At 39.9% G+C, this 12,485-nt stretch overlaps 1 protein-coding gene across 5 annotated transcripts in view; it reads left to right on the top strand.

Moving 5' to 3' along the window:
* TOM1L1 (target of myb1 like 1 membrane trafficking protein) overlaps window positions 1-12,485 on the top strand; it is a 50,305-nt gene that overhangs the window by 36,998 nt on the left and 822 nt on the right. For 2 of the 5 annotated variants that reach the window (XM_032498461.1, XM_032498463.1), the window contains 5 exons: window positions 4,659-4,775; window positions 6,185-6,236; window positions 8,333-8,438; window positions 8,880-8,961; window positions 11,963-12,027. In XM_032498461.1, the coding sequence (XP_032354352.1) occupies window positions 4,659-4,775; window positions 6,185-6,236; window positions 8,333-8,438; window positions 8,880-8,961; window positions 11,963-12,026 (421 nt within the window). In that variant the 3' untranslated portion in view covers window position 12,027. The remainder of the gene's footprint in view (window positions 1-4,658; window positions 4,776-6,184; window positions 6,237-8,332; window positions 8,439-8,879; window positions 8,962-11,962; window positions 12,028-12,485) is intronic. The other 3 variants (XM_032498462.1, XR_004326647.1, XR_004326648.1) reach the window with 3 other exon arrangements.

Genomic DNA, 12,485 nt, shown 5'->3' with positions numbered 1-12,485 from the left:
AGAATACAAATGACCTAAAAATGTATTTTTGCTCAGTGATGTAAGCCTTACTTAAAGTTACAGAAATATAATTTAAACTTCAATAAGACTCATAGATTGGCAAAAGTCTGCATGTTTGTTAACATGCTTTGTTGATGGTGGAGAAACAGATACCATCACAAAATTAATGCAGTTCTTACGAGGTACAGGTGGCAACATCTGTTAAAATTATAAGTGCATTTACCTTTGAACTTGCAATGTCATTTCGAGGAATTTATACTCACATATGCAAAATAAAGTCTTTATAAGATCATTCTTGGCAACATTTGGGCAATAGCTAATACTGGAAACAACTCAAACTTCCTTCAGCTGTGGAGTAGAATCACCAATATATTTATCATTAAGTGAAGTAGTGTGTGTATATTATCTTGCATTTGTTTAAGAAAGTGGAAATAATATAGGCTAATATTTTCCTCTCTTTATGTCTCATAGAGAAACGTAAGAAAGATGCAGAAGAAGCTAAAAAAAAAAAAAAAAAGCATGGTTACGTAAGGACAGAAGAGGCAGGATAGAGTAGTTAAATAGCGAAAAAACAGAAGTTGGATTTACCTTCCATGAAAGCCTATTATATTTTTTTCCTTTTAAATGTATGTATTTTAGGTAATAGGCATTACATTTCCATAATTCAGATATCAGAGAAATATAAAAAGATGTACAAGGACAATGCTTGATCTCATCCCCACCCCCATCCTGCCCTCCCATGTGTTACACCTGCTCCCACCCAGGTAACCCCTTTGTTAGTTTCTTATTTATCCTTCCAAAGTGTCTTTAGGTGAATATACGTATGAAAATTTCTCCTTTATTAAATAAAGCACAGCATACTGTACACACTGTTCTGAACCTTGGTTTTGTTTTTCACTCAACAGCGTATCTTGGCTGTGTTTTTACATCAGTGGATTTAGATATTTTTTAGCTATTTTCCTGTATTAAAAAGGAGGGGGTGGGGCACAGGGAGGGAAAGAGAAAGGAGAGTCAAACTGGGAAGGAAAAAAGCAAAAAAAAAAAAGTGTAAGGGAGGAGAAAATGGAAAGATTCACATGCTGGGACGTGATGGTGTGGCAGTGGCTGTCTCATGAACCACCCAGTTGGATCGGTACCTTAGCTTGGCTACCTCTGGTCTTGACTTCTATTATGCAAGTAAATGTTGAGATGTAGGCAGAAGTCCAGTCAAGTTGCTCAGTAAAAACAGTGTGGTCTCAAGTAGCTGATTCTGTTTTCCTTTATCCTGCAGTTCTTCTTGGGAAAGATTGAACATATGGATGAAATCCCATTACCAAAAAATGTCTGTGTAAAACTCACACAAAGATCAAATCCTAGCTAATAGCTGCTTACTTCAATTTGTAATCTCACGCAGCTCATTTTTAAAGTGCGTAAAAATCACTTGGATAACTATTAAAAAGTAAAACTCCTGGCTCTCAGAAACCGTGATTCAGGAGCAGGAATCTTTAGTTCTAAAAAGCATCTCCAGGGAATCATAAAGCAGTGATTGGCTGATCACTGGAAACCCTACTATATGCTTGTCTACCCAAGATGCAGATATCAAAATAATTGTACTAGTTCTCAGAATTCACTGGAATAAAAGATAATGTGTCAGAACGTCTATACCTTGTTTTCTAGACTGTGCTTTTTGTATTTTTTTTTTGGATTTTCAAAAAAAGCATATACATGAGTGAAACTATAATTAGTCATTTTTTAGTGTCAGAAATTGAAGCACTAAAGTTATGAACTCTAAGGTATGAATCTGGGTTAAATCATATGCCAGAGATCACACATAAGGGCAAAATCAGCCATCAAAATATCTCATGGTCTTGAGACTTTTCCACCCCTCTGTGTTTGCAGTTTAATTTATTTATTGTCTAAGAACAAATGAGTGAAAGAATTATAACAGAAGGGATCCTTGAAAAGCAACAATGATGATGAGAAAAGTCACAGGTCATATTTATAGCCCACTTATGATCAGGCAACAGGCTAAGAAGAACAAGAGATACTTACTCGTTACCTACTAGTGCTTCTCGTAGTCCTCTGAGGTCAGTACCCCCATCATTCTCATTCTACAAGCGAAGAAACCAAGGCTGAGGAAGATTAACTTGCCAAAGGTTGTCCAACTAGTGAGGAAGAGAATTCAAATTCAAGTGGGTCTGATTTCAGTACCTGATATCTTTTTTTTTTCTGCACTTTAATTTTGTTTTTTAAATTTCCAAGTGGTAAAATTGACCCTTTTTTGTGTGTGTAACACATATATAGATTCATGAAACTACCACTACAGTTAGAATAGAGTTTATTACTGCAAAAAACTGTCTTAAGCTGATTCTTTATAGTCACACCCTCCCACCCTCAAATCCCAGCAACCACCAATCTGTTTTCTATTATTATAGTTTGTCTTTTTGACAATAGCATCTGAATAGAATCATAGAGTATGTGATACTTTTAGGAAGGGTTATGTAAAGTTATTTGTCTCATGTACTTTGAAGCTCTGTCATTAAGTGCATATGCATTCAGGATTGTTGTCTTGGTGAGCTGACCCTTTTATCATTATGTAATGTCCCTCTTTGTCCCTTGTAATTGTCTTTGCCCTGATGTTCTCTTTGATACTAATAGGGCCGCTCTGGCTTTCTGTTGATTAGTGTTTGCATGGTATATCTTTTTCTATCTTTTTACTTTTAACTTAAATATTTCTAGTGAGTTTCTTGTAGGTATTATATGGTTGGGGCATGCAGTTTTATGTGTTCTCATAATTTCTGTCTGTAATTGGTATGTTTAGGCCATTTACATTTAATGCAATTATATGTTTGAATTTAGGTGTATCTACCCATAGTGTAATTTGCTTTTGATTTGTTCCTTTTGGTTTTGTTTGTCTGTTTGTTTCCTCTCACCTTCATACTGAGGATTATTTGACTGTTTTCAGTATTCCATTTTATCATGATTTTGTATCTTTGTGAAGTTTATATATGGGGAGGGCAGGACTGGTTGCTCTAGGAATTCCAGTTTTTTAGTCTACTTAAAATTAGTATTTTACCACTTGAAGTGAAATGTAGAAACCTTACTGTCATACAGTTTCCCCTTTATTATAGTTATCATACACATTTTATATATATATATGTATACATACAGATAAACACACACACACATACATACACACACATTAAAAATCACTGCTGGACAATGTATAATTACGCAGTTATTTTTCCACATTATTATAATTATTTTTCCATATTATAGTTTTTTGTTGCAACCCTCAAGTATATTTTAAAGAACTCAGGAAGAGTGGTTATATTTACTCAATATTCACCATTTCTATTTTTCTTCTTTTATTTTCTTCTGGTACAGTTTCTCTTTCTAAAAAATTTCCTTTAGCCATTATTTTAAAGCAGGTCTGTCAGCAGTGAAAGTCTCTTAGTTTTATTTTATGTGAGTATGTCATCTCATTTTTGTTACTAAAGGATAAGGGTATTCTCATTGGCTTAGGATTCTGGGTTGATGGTTCTCTTCTCTTTATTTTATTTTGTTTTGTTTTATTTTAATTTTTTATTGAAGTGTAGTTGATTTCCAGTGTTAGTTTCAGCTGTACAGCAGAGCGATTCAGTTACACACACACATACATATATATAATGATGGTTCTTTTCTTTCAGCAGTTTTTAAACATGGCTGCAGTCTGTTCTGGCCTAAACGGCTCCTAATGAGAAACCTACATTCATTCAAATTCTTGTTGCCCTTTTGATTCCGTGGTGTTCCTTCTGTCTGTGCTCTCAAGAACTCTTACTTTTTTCTGATTTTGAGCAGTTTGATCATGATGTGTCTCTGCATGGCTGTTGTTTGGTTTTGCTGAGTGTGTCGGTTTACTATGACTACCAGAAAAAAAAATGACCACAAACTGGGTGGTTTAAGACCACAGGAACGTATCTCTTTGGAGTTCTGGAGGCTGGAAGTCTGAAAGCCAGCAAGCCCCGTCTCCCTCCAGGGCTCTTAGGGGAGAAGCCATTCTCTGTGCCTTTCAGATTCCGGTGCGTGTGGCATTCCTTTGCTTCTTTGGCTTATGGCCACATTACTCTCCTTTCTGCCTCCACCTTCACATTGCCTTCTCCTCTGTGTGTCTCAGGTCTCCCCCTGCTTTTCTGTTTTAAGGTCACTTGTCATTGGATTCAGTGCCCACCCCAATGATACCGGCTGGTATCGTCATCCCAAGGTCCTTAATTATCTGCAAAGACTCTTTTTCCAAGTAACACCCATAGGTTCCAGGAATTAGGACAAAGACATAACTCTTTGGGAGCCACCACTCAACCTACTACACTGAACTTCTTGAATCTGTGGGTTTGTCTTTCACATTTGTGAACTTTCCAGCCTTTCTTTCTTCCAGTCCTTTTCAGCACATTCTCCACTGTCCTTCCAGGACCCTTGATGACACACATTAGACCTGTTGTCATTGGCTCTTAGACCCGTGGGTTTCTGTTCATTACTTTTCTCACTCTGTTTCCTCTTGTCATCCCCATTTTATAGTTTAGCTTATTCTGTAAATTTTTTTTTAAATTTCAGTTACTACGTTTTTCAATTCTAGAATCACCATTTGGTTGTTTATAACCTTGTTTCTTTGCTGAGACCTTCTTTGTTTCTGTGTTTTTCAGGAGTGTTCACAGTTGCTTGTTGAAGCATTTGTACAGTAGCTACTTTAAAACCTCCGTGGGACGGTTTCAGCATCTCTGTCCGCTAGATGTCAGCCTCTGCTGGTTGTCTTTTCTCTTGCAAGTTGAAATTTTCACAGTTCTTCATATGCATAGTAATTTGGGGTTGTATCTTGGACATTTTTAATGTTATGATACAATCGCTCTTATTTAAATTCTGTCAGGAATGTTGATATTTTGCTTTTAGTAGGCAAGCAACCTCTTGAGGTTTATGCTGCAGTTGCAACCTGCCTTCTGGGTGCTTTGGTTCCAATGGCAGTTAAGTTTTCAGAGTCCCTGCAGTGCTATTCAGATCTGTCCCATGTGTGTGCCACCCAGTAGCCAGTCTAAGGTCTGGACAGCAGGCTGTGTGTGTAATTCTCAACATCTTTGGCATCAGCCATGGATGCACAGATCAGGGTGTGAATCCAGGATTTCATAAACAACTTGGAGGTTGTTTTCCTGAATTCCTCCCTCGTCATGATTTCTCTGATTCTTGGCTTTCCTGGGACTCCCTTTGTTTTGCTTCTTCAGTAAGAAAGCTGAAGATTTACTATGCCGTGCATTTCTCTGACTATGTTTTGGGGACCAGACGGCAGCACAGAAAGGATCAAAGAAACACCAGAGGTTTGCCCCATCCTCTTGGCATCACAGTTCCACCTGTTAGAGAGGAGGGTTCCCCTCACTCAAGAGTTTTAAGCCCTGTGGGTCCCTGTTACCTCTGCTGTCACTGCAGCCACCTTGGGATTGCCTAGGGTTTGGAGTGAGAGAACAAAGAGGAGAAGAGAGCTGAGGGATTTCCTCACTGCCTCTGATCATCGGGATTTCCCTTTCCTGGTCCTTGAGAAAGAATGAGAGGCTTCTACTGGAGCTCTGCCTGTCCGCACTGCCACTTTCGGGTTTTAGGCTGCATTGCATCCTGGTTAGGGAACACCAGAGGGGCAAAATGTGGTTAAGTTCACCAACAATTCAGTGATACTCAAATTCTAGTCTTCTCTCCCAATCAGTCTGTAACTACTAGTATTTACTTTTCAGTCCTCAGATATTTATTTGTCTCATGCGTCCTGTCTAGGTTTATTGTAGTTGCATTTGGTGGGAGAGACAGGACAAAGTGTGTTTACTCCAACTTTACCCTCAACTGTCCCCACTTCGTAACCTCTACTCTGCATTGCCCCTCATTCTTCAGGAAGTGATGGGGTGGTAGCCACTCTGACACAAAGGCTGAAGGCTCTGCTGACAGACGCAGTGTGCACGCTCCAGGGTCTCAGGGCGACCACGGTCAAGGGACAGTGCTTTGCCTGCGCTCTTGGTGGGATTTGGGCGTCACGACCCGGTGGGCACTAAAACCAATGGCAGTTGTTCTAGAAAACTAATCCTTGTGTGCAGTCTGAAGGTACATTTTAGATTTTGTTTTTAGACGAGGAAAGTCATCTTCTTGCATTTGTGTCCTCACTGTAGGGTAATCATGCTGTGTTATCACACTATCCTAGGTTTGCCCAAAGGACCAGCCAAAACCTCGCCTCAAGTCATACATATGAGAGTGTAAGTAATGAAGGCCTTCCCTGGCCGAGCACCTAGTGAGCAGATTATCATGGCTAAAAAGGAACTCCTGGTCCTTAATTCTCATGTTCTGCTCAGTGTTTCTTTGTGTATGTAATTTGTTCAGGCAGCCTTTGTTGGGACTTTTCCTTGTATTTTTAATCTTTTAATATGGGCAAGTTGAGCCTCACTTGTATTAGAACGATGGTTAAGGACCCTAATTCCCTTACAGCTATTTATATTTGCTGTCTCCACTTCTTTCCTCCTGTCCACTAACAGACTTCAGACAAGTTCTCGTCCCTCCCACTTGACTGGCGGAGCTCTTGTCTCACCCCAAAACTCCAGATGCTAAATCTCGTCCTGCAGTTCTCAGTCCTCGTCTTACCCGATCAAAGCAGGTGACAGGGTCAGTCACGTCCTGCTTTCTGCACATCTGGCTTTCAGACACCACTCATTTTTGGTTCTTCTCTCCCCTCATTTCTTCTCCATCCCCTTTGCTGGTCCCTTCTCCTCTTCTGGCCTTTCAGTGTTGGGGACCCCAGGGATCAGGGTTCAGCCTTCTCTAGCTGTATTCATTCCTCCATGGTCTTTTGGTCTCATATCTTGAAATACATTCAGATTCTGACGACTTCCAAGTTGCTGTCTCCAGCCCATACCCCGCTCCTAAACTCAGGACTCACACCCATCTCCCACTCACATCTTGCTTTCTTCCCAGCCCCAGCTCCCGATTCGCTCTACCTGCCGGGAAATGACCACTATCTCAGTTGCTTAGGTCAAAACCCTTGCAAAAATGTTCTTGGCCTCTGCCTTTTAACCTTTACCTTCAAAATATATCCATTATCCAGCCAACTCTCTCCACCTCCACTTCCACACCCAGTCCAAGCGACCATCAGATGGACACTGCAGTGGCCTCCCAGAGGGCTGCCTGCCTCCGCCTTCGCCTCCCTCTCCACCCCCTCCCCTATCACAGTCTGGTCTCAAAACAGAAACCAGAGCAATCTTTTTTAAAAGTAAAGTTCGTGTTATGTTACCCATCTGCTCTAAACCCACCTCTGATCTTCTTCCTCATTCTAGTTTGCTCAATAAAAGCCTGAAATGCTGATCTGACCTGTCCCATTACCTCTCCAGCTCGCCTCTCTACTTGGGCTCACTCTGCTGCAGCTGCTCTGGCCTCCCCCACTTCAGAGCTGATGACCTTGTGCCCCCTCAGATAATCACGGGACCCCCATCAGAGTCAGGGCTCTGCTCAGTGTCCCCAGGGGTGAGACATTCCCTGACCACGACTGTCCGAGCAGCACCCCACCCTAGCCTCTCTGATCCCTGTTGCCCCGCCTTTTCCTGAGAGCACTTGCCATCTGACATCTGTCTACAATTGTTGGCTGTCTGCTCCTTGAAGGCAGAGATTTGGCCTGTTTTATTTATTGCTTTATTTATAGAGCCTGGCATACAGTAGGTGCCCAGGACATATTTGTGAAATGAATGAAGGAAATTACAAGAAGAAAGGGATGTTTCTTTTCTTTTTTTTTTTTTTTTTGAGTGAAGGTAGATTTATTCAGAGATACATTGAAAGGCAAGAGAAAGGCCACGAGGTGTGGGGGTTGGGTGCTCAGATTAAAAGTAGGTACACACTCCATAGACAGAATGTGGGCCGTCTCCGAAGAGGGAGAGAGAGGGCAGTGGCCAGAAAGAGGTATTTCTAATTAAAACTTTAATCTTTATCTGTAAGTCCTGATTTGATGTCGTCACTTTATGCTTTTTTTGTAGCTAATGTTTTTTGTCCTCTTTGAGGCCGGGGTTTTATATTCTGTGTGGAACAAGAGCCATTCATTCCTGCTTCTTTTTTTTTTTAAGCAACTTTTTAAATTTACATTTTATATGGGAAATGAGGTACAGTGGGCACGAAACCAGACAGAAAAGCAGTAAATTTTGTAAGGGATTATTACCTAAAAAACTAAAATAATAGTTAATAATGACTGATCCTTATCTGGTTGAGAGTATATGGTTCTTGGAATAGTGCCACTTGGAAGCCTAGGAACCTAAATAATAAAGAGAAGGTTAACGTAGAATGTTTATTTGAACACGCACTGTGCTTTCTTCAGATTCCGGAATATTCAAATTCAGTATTACTGCAGCCAGTTAGTCTCCAGAACATTCCAGCAACACCATCAAACCAGACACTGCCCTCCTTGCCCAGCAATCATCCAGGTATTTGAAACTTCGTATTTTGCATCGAATAAGGAAACTTGTGAGAATAGATAGGTCTGCCGGAGATTTATTGGTAATTGAAAATAGACACACGGAGAGGAAAAATTAAGAGTCCATTTGCATTTTGAAGCCGCATGAGATGAATGCAGGGCAGACGCCCTTACGGGTGACATCAGGTGATTGCAAAAATGCTTGCGTTGCACTGAATATTTTGAGTGCTGAGGTAAATGAACCTTCAGTGGAAATTTGGAAATCTTTTTGTCCTATATAGATTTGCTGTACTTGGAAGCAGCCTTGGACCACCAGTGTGCTTGTTTCTGGTTGTCAGTGTTTGTTAGTTTCTTATGTTTGAAGTCTTTAAGTCATAAAGAGGATAGTAATTGTGTGTATCTCCTTGAAAAGCACAGTGCGTGTTTACTGGTCTTTGTGTTGTCTCTACAGCGATGTCAAAGAACGATCTCCGGCCACCCAATTACTACGAGGTAATGGAATTTGATCCCTTAGCGCCTGCTGTCACTGCAGAGTAAGTCACTTACAAAATGATTATGTTTTGCCTTGGTTCCCTTTGGTAGCAGAGCTAACAGGGCTTGGTTATACATTTCAACTTTATTTAGGTCTTGGCAGAAATCAGTGACCTTATTTAAAAATGACTTACAGGTTTTGTGGAGGCTGTTGCTCTTAATGGTCTTGTCACTCTCGGCCTTGAGACTGAAAAATAAAAATGCTGTAGTTGCACATTTAAGAAATAACCAGAACCATCGTGTGCATTAATGCATTCCTGGTAGATGCCTTGGTGGAAAGTCAGGTTCTCTCCAGCTTAAAAGGGCACTGTCCACTGATGAGTGACATAAATACCACATCGATGGGATATTTCACTTGTTCTTTGACTAATGCCAAAAAAAAACTTATATAAGGCCTTGTTTTTCATCTTTACTACCTATGACAACAATGTGCTTAAAATGGATTAGTGTGAAAATTACTTTTTAACTTGAAATCCTTAAAGCAGCATAATTTTATGATTTTGTATTGGTCAAGTTAGAAAGTGGGATATTTCAAAAAAATATCTGGACCTCTGGATTCTTTTGGATATGACCACAGTGCCAGGCCTGCATTTTTACCTGCTAGCAGTAGCCTGGGGCTGCGTAGTAGCTGCCTGTTTGAGATGAGACAGGCTCTGCACCCCACCAGGCCCCCCCCCGGCCCCCTGCAACCCTTCATTTGACCTGCCTGGCACGTGTAGGCATTTGAGGTCTTGGCCCTGGTCTAAACCTTCAATGTGTAGTGATCCATTTTGGAATGATTTATGAATAAATGTTGATGGGCTTAGGAGTTCATTCAATATTTTTTCCTAACAGGCTTATGAAATTTTTCTAGGTCATTCTGCTTGGTAAAGCATTACTGAATACGTTAGTGGCTTAAGGAATTAGAAACTGGTTAATCTAGGTGTGCTATCTGGAAACTGAATATTTTTATCAGTTTCCAAATAAAATTTGGAGTTTATATCCAAATAAAAATTGGAAAAGTTTATTCTATTCTGGTTAATTAGGAGATTGTTGTAAGCAGATGAGGTAGTGCGATGGATATTAAAGGTAAGAGAGACAGTAAGGAGCTGGAGAGGTGTCTTTGGACTTCTCTTCCACTGTGGGTCTTACTTCCTAGCGGGTAGGGTGTCTCAGTTCCTTTGAAAGTTCCATGAAATCCAAAGAATGTCTTCCTAAGGAAAAGCACAAAATCTTACAGAAAAGTTCTGAGATTTTCCACATCACTGTTGTCCATGAACCCCAGGTTAAGAATTTCTACTCTAGCAGAACAAGAGTATAGTAGTTATGAATATACATATACGTACATACTGATTCATTCACTTGACAAATGCACTGAACACTGTGCAAAGGACAAAGCTTGGTGCCTAATTGATCACGCTGAACCTCACGGGGGTTAAATCTAGTATGGAGGCAGAAATAAATCAGCAGGCAAACGTGTACTTACATGTTATATTAATAACGATAGAAAAGAATATGTTGACCGTGTGTAACGGGAGGAACTGATTTAAATGTGGGTTAGAGAAAGCTTGACAAAGTGACATTAAGGTTAAAACCTGCAATTTTCAGTCAGGTGAAAGTTTGGGAATCACTGTTGTAGACCCAGGGAACTACTTATGGAGAGACTCTCTGTAGAGGGAGAGTTTGGGCACATTCAAGGAAATGGAAAAGCCACGAGCAAAGAGAGCAACAGGGAACCTATTACCAGGAATGGAAATTGCAATTTGGAAACAAAAAGAAGGGAGTGCACAACTGTGATGGCTATCACTGAAGACAGACAAGGACAAAACTAGATAATGGATCGAGTTAACAGGGAATCATTGGTGATTTTAGTAAAAGCATTTTGGCAGATTGATGGGGACAGAGCCAAATTTCAGTGCGTTGAAAAGAAAGAGACGAAGTAGGCAGTGAGTGCGCAGGTAACAGTAGAAACTGAAACATGAAGGGATTGTGGAAGGTGGTCTGGCAGCTGGAGGCTTACTGAGGTGGTTATGTAGACATGGGATGAAGGACTGTACTGTTTCATAAAATGGGAGCTGCTGGAACGTCTTGGCTCCTGAGGGGTAGGACTTAGTAAAGAAAGAGAAGTTGAAGAGTCAGAAAGGGAGAAAACTAAACGAGTGAAGTGTTTGAGAAGCCAGGTGGAGACAGAATAGACAGGGTCACTGAAGTAGATGATGGGACAGATGAAAACAGACTTGAAGACTGGTGATGGGAACACAAGGAAATTTCCTTACGAAGGCATTTAATTTATGAAGATGTGAGGTTTCTGAGAGGGGACAGGATCAGAGATTTGAGGTGAGTGAAGGAGGTTGAAACGGTTTTGTGGAAAATGAGAGACAAGACTTACTAGAGAAACATTAAAATTTCTGGACAATGCTTGGGCCTCTTGTAGTTGGTGATCATGCCTTCATCGTGCCATGATTTTTATGAGTTTTTTTTTCCTTGTCCATGTTTTGTTGTATTATGTATATTAGTGTTGTATTTGGAGATGTAGGTATTTTTTAGCTACAGACATATGTAAGACAAATATAAAGAACTAAATGAAAGTTGTCATAGAAAAATTGCTATATACAAAGGACAGAGATGATAGTTATATACTAAAGGTAGCTCAGGAGTTTGGACTGTAATAATGTAAGTTAAATAAGCCAGAATATTAATATTTTTTAAATGTTTTGAAGTCAGGAGAAGCTGAACAATTTTTGCTTTTTTTTTAAGCAGAAAGCAAACTGTCCAAATTTGAGCCATATTTCTCATTAAATTACAAGTAAAATGGTTATATAAAGATACACATTTATAAGCTACATGGGAATTGCAGCATTAGGTTTAAGAAGGCTATAATATAAGTTTGTTTTTATTCACTGATACAGCCTGAACACCTGAGACAGCACCATATTTTCAGTTAAGGTGTTGGCAGTTAAAAGCCAGAATAGTACACTGAAGTTGATATGTAACCCTTTTGCCATGATGGCTTGTTTGTTTCAGAGCTATTTATGAAGACATTGATGTCCATCACCATAAAGGAGCTCAAAGTCACAGTGACTGCTGAGGTAAAGACTTCCATTTACACACCTTACATTCCACATGACTTCAGTGTATGTATCACTTTCTACATTTAGTATTTACATTTTGTAAGGGCCATCTCAGTCTGACACTTTGGGTAAAATATCACACAGTTTCCTCTGAATCACTCAAATTGTAATGAACCGTTGTTCACTAATGAAGCACACTCTTTGTGACCATGTTAGCTAAAAATTACAAACCTTGGGAGTGCAGAAGCTATTCCTGGTCTAGAAATGTTCATGCTAATAAAAACAGATGATCAGTGAAAACTCCTTAGCACTAGAATCAGCTTTGTCTTTTAATGTGCAGTTAATACCTGCTAATTGGGACTGACAGAGCCCATTCATTGTTAGTCTAGATGGGTCTGGCTTCTACTACTTTATTGATCACTCCATTTTACTAACAAATGCATGGCCAACAGTAGCCCATTAACCTTATTTATTCC

This window comes from Camelus ferus, chromosome 16 (genome assembly GCF_009834535.1).
Source record: "Camelus ferus isolate YT-003-E chromosome 16, BCGSAC_Cfer_1.0, whole genome shotgun sequence".
Classification (NCBI taxonomy): domain Eukaryota; kingdom Metazoa; phylum Chordata; class Mammalia; order Artiodactyla; family Camelidae; genus Camelus; species Camelus ferus.
The sequence above is the reverse complement of the archived record's forward strand: the minus strand, read 5'-3'. Positions and strand labels throughout refer to the sequence as shown.